Source organism: Hemibagrus wyckioides, linkage group LG25 (genome assembly GCF_019097595.1).
Source record: "Hemibagrus wyckioides isolate EC202008001 linkage group LG25, SWU_Hwy_1.0, whole genome shotgun sequence".
In the NCBI taxonomy this organism is placed as follows: Eukaryota; Metazoa; Chordata; class Actinopteri; order Siluriformes; family Bagridae; genus Hemibagrus; species Hemibagrus wyckioides.
Window position 1 is genome coordinate 4,535,354 of NC_080734.1, and position 20,195 is coordinate 4,555,548.

A 20,195-nucleotide genomic window follows, 5' to 3' on the forward strand; every position below is an offset into this window, starting at 1 on the left:
TTATTTATCTATCTATCTATCTATCTATCTATCTATCTATTTATTCGTTACAATTATTTTTACATTCACGTATTAATACCTGTCCCTACATTAATTGTTTTCATGGAGTTATCAAGGAAGCTAGCTGTTTATGTTGTGCTCCAAACTAGCTAAACCAGCTAGTTAGCAACCACGCGTTACAATGTACATATATCTCATTCTTAATAATGCCATATATGTTACTAAAAGTTGTCTAATTCTGATGTAAATGTTTAATCTTAAATTAAAAACTGTCAATAACTCGCTCCTAGTACATACGTTCAATCCGAATTGCGCAGGCGCAGTGAGTCGGCGTTCACAACAGCACGCGTGCGACTGTCCGGTGAATATTAATGACTCATGAATCAGTGCTCTTAGTGAATCAAATCATTTGACTCAGCTCTCCAACAAGAGCCGACTCTTTAGATTCTGAAACGACTCGTTTTGTCATCGACTTCTGTTCTTTCTAATTTATCGTATTCTTCCTGACAATATTTGTTTAACGAAATATTTGTTACTAATTAATCTTCGTTACCAATTAATAAAATAGCATCATTATGAATTCTAAGAATTCTTAAATTACGCTTCAACAGTAACGACACTGCATTACATAGACCCTAAGTATTGACGTATAACGACTCTTTGAGGTATCAAAATTGTATTGTATGGTCAGTTTATTTTTGTTTTTGAGAACACACTTAGCTAGTGTAGTACAAATTAAGCTCTCACTTTGTTGACCTGACCATTTAAGGATTTCTACAGAAATATTTTTAACAATTAATGGATTGCGTTAGAATGCATTTTAAGAAATGATCCCATTTCGTATCCAATACATAAACCCTATCTACAAAAATCACATAATTCTTTAAAGAAATGTTCTCCATAATAATTTGTTAGTTGCCATTAGATGCCAGACTCCAAAACACCTTAACTTTTATTTAAACTATTATAGGTTTTGTAACCTTTTTTTGTAGTTTTTTTTAAACAAGGCTTTTATTGTTTTAATAATAATTAAAAAAATACCAACAGCTTGCAACAATCCTAATATGTATTAATTATGTACGTTAAAATTATTGCTGGTATAAAAGCTTCGACTTGACTAAAAGAAAATAGTTAGTACCACTACTACTATTACTAGTATTCATTCTTTTTTTCGTTTTCTTTTTCTTTATAATTTGGCCATGAAAGGGATAATTCAATAAAGAAAACTACAATGGATTGAGTCACATATACTGTTAAATTGTTTTTATTTTTTTATTGTTTTTATTTTGGTAAAATATTTAGATTTTAAAAAGCGAATAGATAATAATATAAGAATTCATATTCAGTAATTGGCAAATAAATAAAAGATATCTTTTTAAATACATTAATTCAGAAGTATTGAGCTGGTTTTCCTCATCCGGAAAGATCGTGCGTACCACAAGATGGCGTCGTGCTAGTTGTGATATTCTGGTAATTACGGTACGCATTTTTAGTGCTGTCATACTCGAGGGTTTACGGTAAATTGCGTAGCTCAATATGTCTGATGCTTCCTGTTTATTTTGGGCTTTGACTGCAACTGTCCTAAATGAAACCTGGGAATATATTTCCCCACTTTCAATAAATTATTCCTAGTATTTATAACTCTTTAAAACAAGGTAAATGATCATATTTGTTTTGTTTTATACACCGTAATTGTAGCTGTTTCTGATAACCCAATATGGCTAACGATAACGCAGTGAGGTGACCTGCTAACATTATGGAATATTTTCAAATTATATCATTTATTTTTTATGCAGTTATATTGTTAATCGATAAAAAATGAACAGATAGATTTTTATCGTACTGTTATGGGTCGGCTAACTCCAGGACCCCGTCATGAGATCATACTATTTCTCGCAAGCTTGAGGCTGAATATCAATATCCCGTTTATTTTATATGAAGTGCACTTGAATCCGTTATGTAATTCATGATAGTAGTGCCCTACATAGGGAGCAGGGAGCCATTTGGAATTCAGCCCTTTGTCTTGTCTTAACTTAAATCCACATTTGTGACCTTTAAAATGAAACAGTTTGCATTGACATAGTGTAAATACAGCTATATCTGCCTATGTTATTTAGGGCAATCTGTTTCTTTTAGACATTCTGTGAGCTTTTAGGTATGAATTATGTGCTTTTAATATCAGAATAATCACATTAAAACAAGAAATAAATGAATAAGCTCCACAATTCTAAAGGGGCATGCATGGATCTCCAAGTGCTGTCCTTGAACTCTAGCACAGCAAATTTGTGTTTAGTGAGTATAGCTTTAACTAAAAGAACTTAAAGGTTGACTAATTAGTGGTGATATTTTTGCTTCTCCATCAACGTGCAGATGTCAGTCACCGCCTTACGCCTGATCCCATGTCGGAGGCTGAGCTCCACAGGTCCTGGCCTGAAGAAAGTCATCCCATGGAAAGACATTCGTATGTCTTAATGTACTCTTTTGAGGTTTATTGTTTATCATTGTTGTTAGGATCATGTAACAATGTCAAAACGTTTGCATTCACTTTTCAAAATCTGCTTAACCATAATAGAGAGTTATTAGAGTATCAAGGGGAAGGTGTACAAGACAGTGGTGAGACCAGCCATACTGTATGGTTTGGAGACAGTGTCACTTTGGAAGAGACAGGAGTCAGAGCTGGAGGTAGCAGAGCTGAAGATGTTGAGGTTCTCTTTGGGAGGGACACGGTTGGACAGGAGTAGGAACGAGTACATCAGAGGGACGGCTCATGTTGGACGTTCAGGGGACGGCGTTAGGGAGGGAGATTAAGATGGTTTGGACATTTTCAGAGGAGGGAGAGTGAGTATATTGGTAGGAGAATGTTGGACATGGTGCTGCCAGGCAGGAGACAAAGAGGAAGGCCAAAGAGGAGGTATATGGATGGAATAAATGAGGATATAAAGCTAGTGGGTGTTTGAGGATGCAGAAGATAGGGATAGGAGGAGAGAGGTGATTCGCTGTGGTGACCAAAAGAAGACGAAGAAAATTCATGTTACTTCATCTTGTTCTAAGGGTGTACAAACTTTTGAACATGGCTGTATCTTTGGGTCGTGTTATTCATTTTACGGATCTCTGGTTACATTTTGTTCGCAGGCAAAATCGCTAAAGTAACCGGTGCCATCGTACTGGGGTAGGTTTGATACTTTTTATCACTACTTTGATACTACTATTTTAAACAGGATTTTAATACAGTGAGCATCCCCTACTTATACTTATACTTTATACATGGCTCGAAGATGAGACTTAATTTGTCTTGCACCCTAGGTTGTTCCTGTATACAGGAAATGCTGTAATTGTATATGACAATAAATATTACACAAAAACATATGACTCTTACTTATCTGTCTCAAAGATGTTTCCAGGAAAATACATATTAATTGAGAGACAAAATTACATGGATAAAATAATTGGATCAGAATAACCCTATAAAAGTCTGCCTTATAATTTAACAAAAACTAAAATCACTTCTAGATGTGCATAACTCTGGACATTAATAGTGCATTTTAAAAAATATATACATCTTTCAAGTATTTTCTGTTATATTGACTCAAATCTATAGATTCTATAATAATCTTTATATACAGTAGGAAGAAAACTGACTCAAGAAAGTTTAAGGAGCTTAAAATGTGCAAGAATTCTGTAAAGTTGTGTCTCTTTGCTTGGTGTAACAGATTAACACTGTGTCTTTTCGCACAGCGGCTGCGTTTTCATCACGTACGAGGTGACCACGCTGAACAAGGCGGTCACCATCCACACCCAGGCGATTCTCCAAGAAAAACAGAAGTCTTATATCTACCTAACCCCCATCACTAAGGTAGAACAGGAGACCCTTGGCACCAGTACGTTCCTGTTTCTATCGCTGTCGTAACATGTCGATGACTGATAGCCTCACTGTACAAAAACAACATCATTTTCCCACACTGAGTCACAGAGTAAAGGATCATTTCATCTGTTAATATTCTACTTCTTTATAGATTGAGAAACACATGCTGCAGTCAGTAACACCACAGCTTTCTTTCCTCAGATATTACCTATAAAACCAGGAAGGAGCTTCATAAAGCAGCCAGAAAACTTATTGAAATTTCATCACGAGTCCTTCACCGTCCCCTGGATGGTAAGGAGCTTTATCTAGTTACACTGTGATGTTATGTTATATTATGTTACGGAAATCAAGTGTCGTCTGGATTTATTCATGAAAATTAATATATTTTTAAAAATCCCAAGAGCTCAAACACAGAGAGTCCTTGTATCATTTTAATAATATTTCCATAGTTGTTTTTCTCTGTAACACCGGTGTCACCTCCTCCAGGTTTATTATTATTTTGTCACACCCTCCCTGGAGAGATGAACAGCACCGAGTCTTTCACTTTTTGTAGAGACACTTAGAGAGTTAGAGCATCTCAGTCCACTCATTTCTTTATATTTTTAGGTTTGTGTATGTGGACTTTCCGCTTTCTGATTCACGAGAGTGAGATTAGTGTTTCTTTTTCAGCATTGTCTGTGAGTGAAACTCCTGGTAGAGGCAACCTGGAGGCTATACTGATCTGAAATAGTTTGGTATTTAGCAGCAGGGTTACAGAAAAAACATTGACCCACATTTATATGAATAAGGAATAAAGTAGACTCTGAATTTCTCTCTCTCTCTCTCTCTCTCCTCTCTCTCTCTCTCTCTCTCTCTCTCTCTCTCTGTGTTAGAGCGCTTAAGCCATCTGGATGCAGATCCTCATGAGTTGGCTCTGTGGGTGTTGCTGAAGAGAACCAGCTCCACCAGTCGGCCAGAGCGCCTGCAGGCCGTACAGGACCTGGCACACAGACCCTGGCAGGGTGAGAGAGAGAAAGAGAGAATGATACAGAAATGTGTGATGAAATTTACCTCCGGTTCTTAAATCTCCATCCGCTGCATCTGTAGCGTATCTGATGATCACAGACACTGATTCCCAGTGTGGTTCCTGTACTGAGAAAAGCACCAACCTGGCAGAAAATAGATGCCAGTTATGACAAAATACAGAAAATAGATGCCAGTTATGACAAAATACAGAAAATAGATGCCAGTTATGACAAAATACAGAAAATAGATGCCAGTTATGACAAAATACAGAAAATAGATGCCAGTTATGACAGAATACAGAATATTCATCCATCACACACTTTCATTAATGTGAAATGAAGCTTTATCCTGGTCAGGGAGCTGGATCTGGAGTCTGGGTGTGAGATGGGAATGAGGATGAGGTTCCCTTCAGAACCTGGTTCCTTTCAAGGTGTCTTCCTCATATCCTCTCAGGGAGGTTTTCCTCACCACTGTCACCTCAGGCTTCTCATTAAGGATACATATTAGAGATAAATATTAACTTAATTGTTTTTTCGATGTTTCTGTAAAGCTGCTTTTTTTGTCCACTGTTAAAGTGCTAAATAAATTGAATTGAACGCAGCCTGGATGCTCCATGCTGTAGAGTTTGGCACAAATAACTAACTAATGAACTAAATAATTAAATAACTAAATAAAGGTATGAATAAATTAGCTCATTGTGAACATACCAAACATGCCCCGACCCAGACCATTCATTCTGTATGTTTTTAAATAAGGAAGCTCTGTAACATTCCTGATGGTATATCATACTTTTACAGTAATGCTCTGTAAATAAACAAACAAACAAACAAACAAAAAAAGCCACTTTCGTGACCTTACAATAAATTTTATTTATTTTAAAGTAATAACGTTTATTTTATTTTTTTATATTTAATTTTAAAGTTTATTTTAAAATAAAGTAATGCTCTGTAAATATACAAACAAACAAAAAATGCCACTTTTGTGACCTTAAAATAAATTTTGTTTATTTTAAAGTAATAAAGCTTATTTTATTTTTTAAGTATTTAATTTTAAAGTTTATTTTAAAATAGTTATACACTGTAAATAAACAAATGCAAAAGCTGCTTTTGTGACCTTAAAATAAATTTTATGCACTAATTATAAAAAATAAATATTAATTATACAATTGTTTATAAAATATAAACAATTTTAAAAATAAAAAAAATAAATAAATATTTAAAAAAATAAAAAAACAAATGAAAAAAAAAACTGCACTAAAAACTTTTTTTCTCTTTTTTTCCTCAGTATACAGGAACATGTCAGTGTTTGTGGTAATAATTTATTCTAAGAAAAAATTTTAATTTAAAATTTAATATTTTAATAAATTATTAATTTTATATAATTTAGTAATATTGATACTCAATAAATAGAAATTATATCACTATATATAATTACTGGATGTAGTCTACATGAACTCTATGCTCTTATGTGTGCCCAAATTTCTGATTTGGTTTCTGATTGGCCGACTGACCTGTCAATCACAGATTACCAGTACCAGACAGCGGCTCAGTCTATAGACCAGCGCACAGCTATCGGTCTGGCTCGGACTCCGAATATAGACCTGCGTTTCTTCCTTTCCCCACCTACGCTGCCTAAACTGGAGGATGTGAGTGTGTAGCTCTATGACGTGTGTGTGTGTGTGTGTTATTGTTTGTATTCTGCTACATTATGACATGTTTGCGTTGGTGTTAATGCTGCGTCATCATGTGGTCAGGAGTTTCTAATCGAGGATGGTTTGAGGCAGCTCCTGGCCTCTCTGCCTCAGTCAGAGGTGGATCAGTGTGTGCAGTACTTCACCTCACTGGCTCTGAGAGAGAGCACTCAGTCCCTCGCTTCTCAACGGGTGAGCTACACACACACTCTCTCATACACCTACACACACTCTCATACACCTACACACACTCTCATACACCTACACACACTCTCATACACCTACACACACTCTCATACACCTACACACACCCTCATACACCTACACACACCCTCATACACCTACACACACTCTCATACACCTACACACACCCTCATACACCTACACACACTCTCATACACCTACACACACTCTCATATACCTACACACACTCTCATATACCTACACACACTCTCATACACCTACACACACCCTCATACACCTACACACACACTCTCTCATACACCTACACACACTCTCATACACCTACACACACCCTCATACACCTACACACACTCTCATACACCTACACACACTCTCTCATACACCTACACACACCCTCATACACCTACACACACCCTCATACACCTACACACACCCTCATACACCTACACACACTCTCATATACCTACACACACTCTCATACACCTACACACACCCTCATACACCTACACACACCCTCATACACCTACACACACCCTCATACACCTACACACACCCTCATACACCTACACACACCCTCATACAACTACACACACCCTCATATACCTACACACACCCTCATACACCTACACACACCCTCATACACCTACACACACCCTCATACACCTACACACACTCTCATACACCTACACACACTCTCATACACCTACACACACCCTCATACACCTACACACACCCTCATACACCTACACACACTCTCATACACCTACACACACCCTCATACACCTACACACACCCTCATACACCTACACACACCCTCATACACCTACACACACTCTCATACACCTACACACACTCTCATACACCTACACACACCCTCATACACCTACACACACCCTCATACACCTACACACACTCTCATACACCTACACACACTCTCATACACCTACACACACCCTCATACACCTACACACACTCTCATACACCTACACACACTCTCATACACCTACACACACCCTCATACACCTACACACACCCTCATACACCTACACACACTCTCATACACCTACACACACCCTCATACACCTACACACACCCTCATACACCTACACACACTCTCATACACCTACACACACTCTCATACACCTACACACACTCTCATACACCTACACACACCCTCATACACCTACACACACCCTCATACACCTACACACACCCTCATACACCTACACACACCCTCATACACCTACACACACCCTCATACACCTACACACACTCTCATACACCTACACACACCCTCATACACCTACACACACCCTCATACACCTACACACACTCTCATACACCTACACACACCCTCATACACCTACACACACCCTCATACACCTACACACACCCTCATACACCTACACACACCCTCATACACCTACACACACCCTCATACACCTACACACACCCTCATACACCTACACACACCCTCATACACCTACACACACCCTCATACACCTACACACACCCTCATACACCTACACACACTCTCATACACCTACACACACCCTCATACACCTACACACACTCTCATACACCTACACACACCCTCATACACCTACACACACCCTCATACACCTACACACACCCTCATACACCTACACACACTCTCATACACCTACACACACCCTCATACACCTACACACACCCTCATACACCTACACACACTCTCATACACCTACACACACCCTCATACACCTACACACACCCTCATACACCTACACACACTCTCATACACCTACACACACTCTAATACACCTACACACACCCTCATATACCTACACACACTCTCATACACCTACACACACCCTCATACACCTACACACACTCTCATATATCTACACACACACTCTCTCATACACCTACACACACTCTCATACACCTACACACACCCTCATATACCTACACACACCCTCATACACCTACACACACTCTCATACACCTACACACACCCTCATATACCTACACACACCCTCATACACCTACACACACCCTCATATACCTACACACACCCTCATACACCTACACACACCCTCATATACCTACACACACACTCTCTCATACACCTACACACACTCTCATACACCTACACACACCCTCATATACCTACACACACCCTCATACACCTACACACACTCTCATATACCTACACACACACTCTCTCATACACCTACACACACCCTCATATACCTACACACACCCTCATATACCTACACACACCCTCATACACCTACACACACTCTCATATACCTACACACACCCTCATACACCTACACACACCCTCATACACCTACACACACCCTCATACACCTACACACACTCTCATATACCTACACACACACTCTCTCATACACCTACACACACTCTCATACACCTACACACACCCTCATACACCTACACACACCCTCATACACCTACACACACCCTCATACACCTACACACACCCTCATACACCTACACACACCCTCATACACCTACACACACCCTCATACACCTACACACACCCTCATACACCTACACACACTCTCATACACCTACACACACCCTCATACAACTACACACACCCTCATATACCTACACACACCCTCATACACCTACACACACCCTCATACACCTACACACACCCTCATATACCTACACACACACTCTCTCATACACCTACACACACTCTCATACACCTACACACACCCTCATACACCTACACACACCCTCATACACCTACACACACCCTCATACACCTACACACACCCTCATACACCTACACACACCCTCATACACCTACACACACCCTCATACACCTTCACACACTCTCATACACCTACACACACCCTCATACACCTACACACACCCTCATACACCTACACACACCCTCATACACCTACACACACCCTCATATACCTACACACACCCTCATACACCTACACACACCCTCATACACCTACACACACCCTCATACACTTAAACACACCTTCATACACCTACACACACTCTCATACACCTACACACACTCTCATACACCTACACACACCCTCATACACCTACACACACCCTCATACACCTACACACACCCTCATACACCTACACACACCCTCATACACCTACACACACTCTCATATATCTACACACACACTCTCTCATACACCTACACACACTCTCATACACCTACACACACCCTCATATACCTACACACACCCTCATACACCTACACACACTCTCATACACCTACACACACCCTCATACACCTACACACACCCTCATACACCTACACACACCCTCATATACCTACACACACCCTCATACACCTACACACACCCTCATATACCTACACACACACTCTCTCATACACCTACACACACTCTCATACACCTACACACACCCTCATATACCTACACACACCCTCATACACCTACACACACTCTCATATACCTACACACACACTCTCTCATACACCTACACACACCCTCATATACCTACACACACTCTCATATACCTACACACACACTCTCTCATACACCTACACACACCCTCATACACCTACACACACTCTCATATACCTACACACACCCTCATACACCTACACACACTCTCATATACCTACACACACACTCTCTCATACACCTACACACACTCTCATACACCTACACACACCCTCATACACCTACACACACCCTCATACACCTACACACACTCTCATACACCTACACACACCCTCATACACCTACACACACCCTCATACACCTACACACACTCTCATACACCTACACACACCCTCATACAACTACACACACCCTCATATACCTACACACACCCTCATACACCTACACACACTCTCATACACCTACACACACCCTCATATACCTACACACACACTCTCTCATACACCTACACACACTCTCATACACCTACACACACCCTCATACACCTACACACACTCTCATACACCTACACACACTCTCATACACCTACACACACTCTCATACACCTACACACACTCTCATACACCTACACACACTCTCATACACCTACACACACTCTCATATATCTACACACACCCTCATACACCTACACACACTCTCATACACCTACACACACTCTCATACACCTACACACACTCTCATACACCTACACACACTCTCATACACCTACACACACCCTCATATACCTACACACACCCTCATACACCTACACACACCCTCATACACTTAAACACACCTTCATACACCTACACACACCCTCATACACCTACACACACTCTCATATACCTACACACACTCTCATACAACTACACACACTCTCATACACCTACACATACTCTCATACACCTACACACACCCTCATACACCTACACACACCCTCATACACCTACACACACTCTCATACACCTACACACACCCTCATACACCTACACACACCCTCATACACCTACACACACCCTCATACACCTACACACACCCTCATACACCTACACACACCCTCATACAACTACACACACCCTCATACACCTACACACACCCTCATACACCTACACACACTCTCATACACCTACACACACCCTCATACAACTACACACACCCTCATACACCTACACACACTCTCATACACCTACACACACCCTCATACACCTACACACACCCTCATACACCTACACACACCCTCATACACCTACACACACCTCATACACCTACACACACCCTCATACACCTACACACACCCTCATACACCTACACACACTCTCATACACCTACACACACCCTCATACAACTACACACACCCTCATACACCTACACACACTCTCATACACCTACACACACCCTCATACACCTACACACACCCTCATACACCTACACACACCCTCATACACCTACACACACCCTCATACACCTACACACACTCTCATACACCTACACACACCCTCATACACCTACACACACCCTCATACACCTACACACACTCTCATACACCTACACACACCCTCATACACCTACACACACCCTCATACACCTACACACACCCTCATACACCTACACACACCCTCATACACCTACACACACCCTCATACACCTACACACACCCTCATACACCTACACACACCCTCATACACCTACACACACCCTCATACACCTACACACACCCTCATACACCTACACACACCCTCATACAACTACACACACCCTCATACAACTACACACACCCTCATATACCTACACACACACTCTCTCATACAACTACACACACCCTCATACACCTACACACACCCTCATACACCTACACACACCCTCATACACCTACACACACCCTCATACACCTACACACACCCTCATACAACTACACACACCCTCATACAACTACACACACCCTCATATACCTACACACACACTCTCTCATACAACTACACACACCCTCATACACCTACACACACTCTCATACACCTACACACACTCTCATACACCTACACACACTCTCATACACCTACACACACTCTCATATACCTACACACACACTCTCTCATACACCTACACACACCCTCATATACCTACACACACTCTCATACACCTACACACACCCTCATACACTTAAACACACCTTCATACACCTACACACACCCTCATACACCTACACACACTCTCATATACCTACACACACTCTCATACAACTACACACACTCTCATACACCTACACATACTCTCATACACCTACACACACCCTCATACACCTACACACACTCTCATACACCTACACACACCCTCATACACCTACACACACCCTCATACACCTACACACACCCTCATACACCTACACACACCCTCATACACCTACACACACCCTCATACACCTACACACACCCTCATACAACTACACACACCCTCATACAACTACACACACCCTCATATACCTACACACACACTCTCTCATACAACTACACACACCCTCATACACCTACACACACCCTCATACACCTACACACACCCTCATACACCTACACACACCCTCATACACCTACACACACCCTCATACAACTACACACACCCTCATACAACTACACACACCCTCATATACCTACACACACTCTCTCATACAACTACACACACCCTCATACACCTACACACACTCTCATACACCTACACACACTCTCATACACCTACACACACTCTCATACACCTACACACACTCTCATACACCTACACACACCCTCATACAACTACACACACCCTCATACAACTACACACACCCTCATACACCTACACACACTCTCATACACCTACACACACTCTCATACACCTACACACACCCTCATACACCTACACACACCCTCATACACCTACACACACTCTCATACACCTACACACACTCTCATACACCTACACACACTCTCATACACCTACACACACTCTCATACACCTACACACACCCTCATACAACTACACACACCCTCATACAACTACACACACCCTCATACACCTACACACACCCTCATACACCTACACACACCCTCATACACCTACACACACTCTCATACACCTACACACACTCTCATACACCTACACACACTCTCATACACCTACACACACTCTCATACACCTACACACACCCTCATACAACTACACACACCCTCATACAACTACACACACCCTCATACACCTACACACACTCTCATACACCTACACACACTCTCATACACCTACACACACTCTCATACACCTACACACACTCTCATACACCTACACACACTCTCATACACCTACACACACCCTCATACAACTACACACACCCTCATACAACTACACACACCCTCATACACCTACACACACTCTCATACACCTACACACACTGTCATACACCTACACACACTCTCATACACCTACACACACTCTCATACACCTACACACACCCTCATACACCTACACACACTCTCATACACCTACACACACTCTCATACACCTACACACACTCTCATACACCTACACACACCCTCATACACCTACACACACCCTCATACACCTACACACACCCTCATACAACTACACACTTTTGTACACACGTTTTCTCACACATGGCATACATCTATTTCAAATTCAGTCATAAAATCATTATTATAATAAAAAAAATAAGACGGCGTATTCTTCATTTTATTCCATCATTCTTGATTCTGATTGGTCAGTAAAATGTTGATTCATTTTCTGTAACAGCAGCTTGTTGTAAAAAATTTTTGTTTCTATAGTAACATCTTACGATGCTTATGCTCTACATAAACAAAGTATAATCGGTAATATGGTGAAGTTTTAATGTCAAGGATGGAATATTTATGGACCTTTATGGAAGGAGTCTCCAGTGTCAGCACTTTGTAACACTGGAAGTTTGTGGTTTCTGTAATAATAATTTCTGTCTTTGCATACTTTGTTATTTTAACACTTTTTTGTCATATTTTTTGTGATTCTAGGGTGGATTGTGGTGTTTCGGGGGAAACGGACTGCCCTATGCCCAGAGCCTCACCTCCATCCCGTCTGAGAAGGTGGAGTCTTTCTGCCTGCAGGCCCTTGTACAGCACTCGAAGGTGAACACACACACACACACACTCACACACACAATGCGCAGTATTCACACCCATTATCTTCACTACACAGGTCCTGAGTCACTGTGATCACATTGTGGCCAATGGAGGACTGCAGCTCCTACAGAGAGTCTACCAGCTTCGACGGGATTCGCAGAAGATTCAACGCAACATTGTGCGCATCATCGGGAACCTGGCACTGAACGAGAGCTTACACACAGACATCGTGCAGTCAGGTTCGGCTAAATCTCCACACATGGATGCTTCACTTATTAAAGATCTCAATAACTGACCACCCTGGGATAGTTTAGTCCTCTTGTATCACCAGTAACTCAACAACTTTTTATTAATTACTAAATAACAGATCAGAATTGTTATCCATTTATAATAGCACTTAACAGTATGGAACATTCACAAAACAAGTTCCTCCTCTTTAATGTGTACACTTAAGCAGCTACAAACCCTCAGTTTACAAATAAATACAGTTTATTTTATTACCAACAAACCAGAAAACCTCTTGAAGATGTCATTAAAGTTATAGCTTTACCTCTGACTGTTACAGAAACTTCCACATCAGTAGATTATGTGGAACCATGCCGTGTGGGGTTCCTGTGTAAGTTATTGCCGTAGAAACGATAGAGTATTAGATATACACCAATCAGGCATAACATTATGACCACCTGCCTACTATTGTTTTCCGGAACTCAGCATCACTGTGGTGTTTCAAATAAAATACCCCAAAAAATCTCGGTTTATGTAGAATTCTAATTCTAAACCTTAAAAAATTTAACCCGAAATGTTTACGTTTTGGGACACCCCTCCAAATCACTGAACTCAGGTGTTGTTTTTCAGGGGTTGGGCTCGGCCCCTTAGTTCCAGTGAAAGGAACGCTTAATGCTTCAGCTTCATACCAAGACATTTTTGTACAATTTCATGCTTTGAGGGAACAGTTTGGGGATGACCCCTTCCTGTTCCAACATGACTGCACACCAGTGACCAAAGCAAGGTCCATAAAGACATGGATGAGTGAGTTCCTTTCGCTGGAACTAAGGGGCCGAGCCCAAATCCTGAAAAAGAACACCTGAATTCAATGATTTGGAGGGGTGTCCCAAAACTTTTGGCAAAATAGTGTCCATGCATTTAACATCATCTGCATTTTTCTACAGATGATAAGTTTAATATATAATTCTAATATATAAAATGACATACGATATACAATCAGAGCTCTACTGTGTCTCTGCAGGTTGGTTGCCCGTCCTGGCGGAGATGGCGCAGTCTCCTCACATCATGCAGGCGTCTCACGCCGCCCGCGCTTTAGCCAACCTGGACCGAGACACCGAGGAGCAGAAATACCAGGATGGCATTTATGTCTTACATCCGCAGTGTCGCACCAGGTATCCACTCTGACTGTCTAGAACATTCAGCATGATCTGTGCAGGTAAACAAGCTGACCAGGTTTATTCTCCTGAACGCAGCCAGCCCATAAAGGCGGACGTTCTGTTCGTGCACGGCCTTCTGGGAGCTGCTTTCAAAACGTGGCGACAGAAAGACTGTGATCTGACAGAAGTGGAAAAATCAGCAGGAATTCATGAAGATTACACCGAGTGCTGGCCTAAGGTACGGGCTCCATCTCAGAAAGCTGTTATTCTGATCTGGATCTAATGCACCGATGATTTATTTTAATTTCTTTATGGCAGTCGTGGTTAGCGGCCGACTGTCCCAACCTCAGGATCCTGTCCGTGGAATACGACACGCATCTGAGTGACTGGAGGGCCAAGTGTCCGGCTGAAAACCAGAGGTAACGACCGAAAGACCAAATTTAATCCTTTTTTTTTTTTGAGTAGATCTCTAGTGAGTTTAATCATTAAGAGGTCTGTGCAGGAAGTCTTTAGCGTATCGGAGCGGAGAGCTGCTGAAGAAGCTGAAAGCGGCAGGAGTAGGCGAGCGGCCTGTGGTCTGGGTGGCACACAGTATGGGAGGTTAGTCATCGGTGGGTCAGAGATAAACCAGCCTTCATCACATTTCAGCTTTATTATTTTTATAGCAAGCTAGTTAAAGGAAAATCTCCACCCTGAAACGCTTTTCTGATGCGTTTAGTGATTTGCTTGCTGTATTTACGTCAAGTTCGAGGTTGTATGTCGCTCTGATGTCTCCAGGTGACGTCGTTATTGCTAGAGAAAACATTTCAGCGATCAGAAAAACCCAACCATCTTAGTAGTTTAGACGGTGCAAACACTGGACACGGATTCCCAGAATGCAACACAACTATACAACTTTTTGTGATATAAGACATGATGAGTAAGATACCTGTAATGAATTAGCATTAGAATTTGAGAAGGTAAAAGAGCTGAATTGAAAGAATAAACCGCCGCCGCATTGCTTTCTTTGAGATGAAGGGCTGGGGCAATCCCACTGCACTGTTGGTAATGTAACACAGAAACAGAACATCCATCCATCCATTCCCTCTTTATTCCTAGCCAGGGTCACAAGGATCTGCTGGAGCCTATCCCAGTGAAAGGCAGGGGTACACCCTGGACAGGTCACCAGTCCATCACAGGGACACACATATAGACAGACAACCACTCACGGGCAATTTAGAATTACCAATCAACCTAATGTACATGTTTTTGGACTGTGGGAGGAAACCGGAGTAAACCCACGCAGGCACGGGGAGAACATGCAAACTCCACACAGAATGGCCCCTGCCTGGGATTTGAACCCGGGATTCGGACCCAGGACCTACTTGCTATGAGGCAACAGTGCTGACCACTAAGCCACCGTGCTGCCCTGGAAATAGAACAGCAGGCTAATAAATTGGTTGATGATTGTTAGCTGTTCAGGGTGGATTTTTCATCATCATCATCATCATCATCATCATCAGTGTGTCAGACCTCCAGGAGTGCAGAGCTCTGTGTGTGTTTCTCCAGGCTTGCTGGTGAAAAAGATGCTCTCAGACGCCTTGAAGGATCCTGAGCTGAGCTCGTTGGTTAAGAACACCAAGGGCGTGTTGTTCTACAGCGTTCCTCACCGCGGCACCTTCATGGCCGAGTACTCCGTGAACGTCCGCTATCTCCTCTATCCCTCTATAGAAGTCCGAGAGCTCTGCAAAGGTCCGACCTGCTTCGTTTGCAATTTTTTCCCATTGTTTTCGTTTCATTCTCTCTTCATAACTCTTTTTTTTTTTTTTAGACTCTCCAGCTTTACAAGACCTGAATGAGAATTTCCTAAACATCGCAAAAGACAAAGAGTTTAAGATCCTGAGCTTCGCCGAAACTCTGCCCACGGCTGTCGGCCCCATGATGAACGTATTAGTGGTTTCCGCCGAGTCGGCAGGTACGTGATGGTGAAACACAGACGAGGAGGTTTTGATGATCTGATGGAGATGCTTGTTTGTGGTTGCTGCGCTAGTCATAACTAATAGTAAGGCAAATGTAGTAGTAGTATGGCAAGTTTTTATTGATTTTTTCCTCCTCTATTTGTTTCATTCTGATTCATTTTCTCCAGCAAGTCACTGGTTTATACAGCATTAATGCACTCCTTCTTATACCTTCTCGTTTCTATGGTAACCGCTCGTACACGTGCCTTATCCGACTCACGTCTTTGGTGCGTCTTTTTCATTGTTTATACGGTGACGTTTTCTGTAAGGTGGTGTTGATTTAGCGTCGATGGATTTATGGAAGGAGTCTCCAGTTTCAGGACCTCATGTTTTACGAGTGCAAGAGGAAGTGAGGGAATTGCAGCTGCTGTAACGTCACTGATAACAGGAAGTCAGTTGATTTGCTTGGCAAGCCGCTGTAGTGGAAGAGAGATATTGAAACACTCTAGGGGATGTGCTGTTATGGGAAAATTGTCAACTGTTGTAGGAAAAGGATTTCCGCTTCTTCACGTCACTGATTATTTTCCTGTAACAGTGTTCACCTGATTGGTTTATTTCCTTACTTTACCTAAAATTGCGTTTTTTTTCCCCCCACAATATTTAATAGTGAATGATCCTAACCTACATCTTTATATTGATTTGTAAACTAAATAACTGAGTAAACGAACAAGTGTGAAACGTCAAAGTAAATAAATTTCAGAAATCAATGCGAATTCAGTGTCATGAATTCAGCTCATGTTAAGTTTCAGCTGAGTTAAAGTACTGAACCTTCACAATCTCCTTCTACCTCTCGCAGATCTGGGTCTTGGAGATCTGATAGAAGTGTCCGTCGATCATCTGAACATCTGCAAGCCCGAGAAGAAGGACACGTTTCTCTACAAACGGAGCTTGCAGTTTATTCAGGACGCTCTTGGAGAAGAGATACTAAACTAAATGTTTCTTTCCACGTCTTTCTCGGGAAATCTACATAACGTATTAAAAATAAATAAATAAATATTATTATTATTATCATTATTATTGTTAATAATAATAATAATAATAATAATAAATTAAAATAAATAAATAATAACAACAATAATAATAATAATAATAATAGTGTCTTTACTCCTACTGATTGGTTTGGGTTTATTTTCTGCAAAGAATCCTGTATGATTGTATGATTTCATTTACACTCCATCCCCATGTCCTGTAAGAGTTATTATTTATTTTTCTCGACTCTTCCTCCCACACTAAGAACCAGAAAGAAGGATCACCATCCTGCTGACTGCCATCTCTCCAGACTTGATCTTTACTTCCACTACCTCAAACAATCCCGAGGGATTCTACTTCACGATCAGTATTTCTGTGTGACTGATCAGAGTATTCTTCAGAAGGAGGATATAAAGGTTTCATTTTTTGCCAAAATGTATCTCTAGCACTTAAGCACAACAAGTACAATAAAGGGGCTGTGTGTCATCTGATGAGTGAAGAGTGGAGTTGTAAATGTTTGTGTAAATGTGAATGTGTTTTTTCACAGCAGAGTGCAGAGTAATCTAACATGACTGTGAGTAGATTACACAACATCTCTCACACACTCATTACACCTAGGAGTAGAGACGTCAATATCACCTCCAGTGTTGGTTGGATGGATAGGTTGGATAAATGGATAGATGAAGTGGAATGGTGGATTAATGAATGAATACGTGGATGGATAGGATGATGGATGGATTAATGAAAATATGGATGGATAGAATGATGGATGGATTAATGAAAACATGGATGGACTGATGGAAGGGATGGATGGATGGATTAGCTTGGGTGAAATACCTACTGTAGATGGATGGATGGACTGAATGGATGGAAGAGATGGGTAAATGGGAGAGATGGATGGGATAGACTGATAAGTTAATGAATAAATGATGGATTGGATTGAATGGATGGATGAATTAATACATGGATGGATTGTGTGGGATGGATGGATTGATGGACAAATGAATACATGGATAAATTGGCCTGGGTGAAATAAATGGATACATCAATGGATGGATTGCATGGATAAATGGGAGGGAAGGATGGAATAGATTGATAAGTTGATGAATAAATGGGATGAATTAATACATGGATGGATTGTGTGGAATGGATGAAATGGTGGATGAATGAATGAATGAAAACATGGACAGATTGATGAGAGGGTGGGAGGGATGGATGGATTGGATTGAGTGGAATTGAATGAATACTTGAATGAATTGATGGATGGATGGATTGGATTGGGTGGAATGGTGGATGAATGAATGAATGAATACATAGATGGATGGCCTAATGAAAACATGGATGGATTGATAGAAGGAATGGAAGGATAAAATGAATAAATATATTGATGGATGGATGGATTAATGAATACATGCATGAATTGATGGAAGGGGTGGATGGATGTATCAATGGATTGGATGGAATGAATGAATACTTGGATGGATTGGCTTGAGTG

At 41.3% G+C, this 20,195-nt stretch overlaps 1 protein-coding gene across 1 annotated transcript; it reads left to right on the forward strand.

Annotated features, from left to right (window-relative positions):
* Positions 1–1,491: 1,491 nt before the first annotated feature.
* On the forward strand, positions 1,492–19,194 carry serac1 (serine active site containing 1). Its single transcript, XM_058379621.1, has 17 exons — positions 1,492–1,655; positions 2,371–2,461; positions 3,133–3,169; positions 3,736–3,878; positions 4,064–4,153; positions 4,735–4,863; positions 6,391–6,512; positions 6,621–6,749; positions 14,245–14,358; positions 14,429–14,591; positions 15,599–15,749; positions 15,831–15,972; positions 16,053–16,153; positions 16,237–16,334; positions 17,283–17,465; positions 17,545–17,688; positions 18,528–19,194. Exons 2-17 carry the CDS (start codon positions 2,371–2,373, stop codon positions 18,662–18,664), a joined length of 1,974 nt encoding a protein of 657 aa, XP_058235604.1. The 5' UTR covers positions 1,492–1,655; the 3' UTR covers positions 18,665–19,194.
* Positions 19,195–20,195: the final 1,001 nt, after the last annotated feature.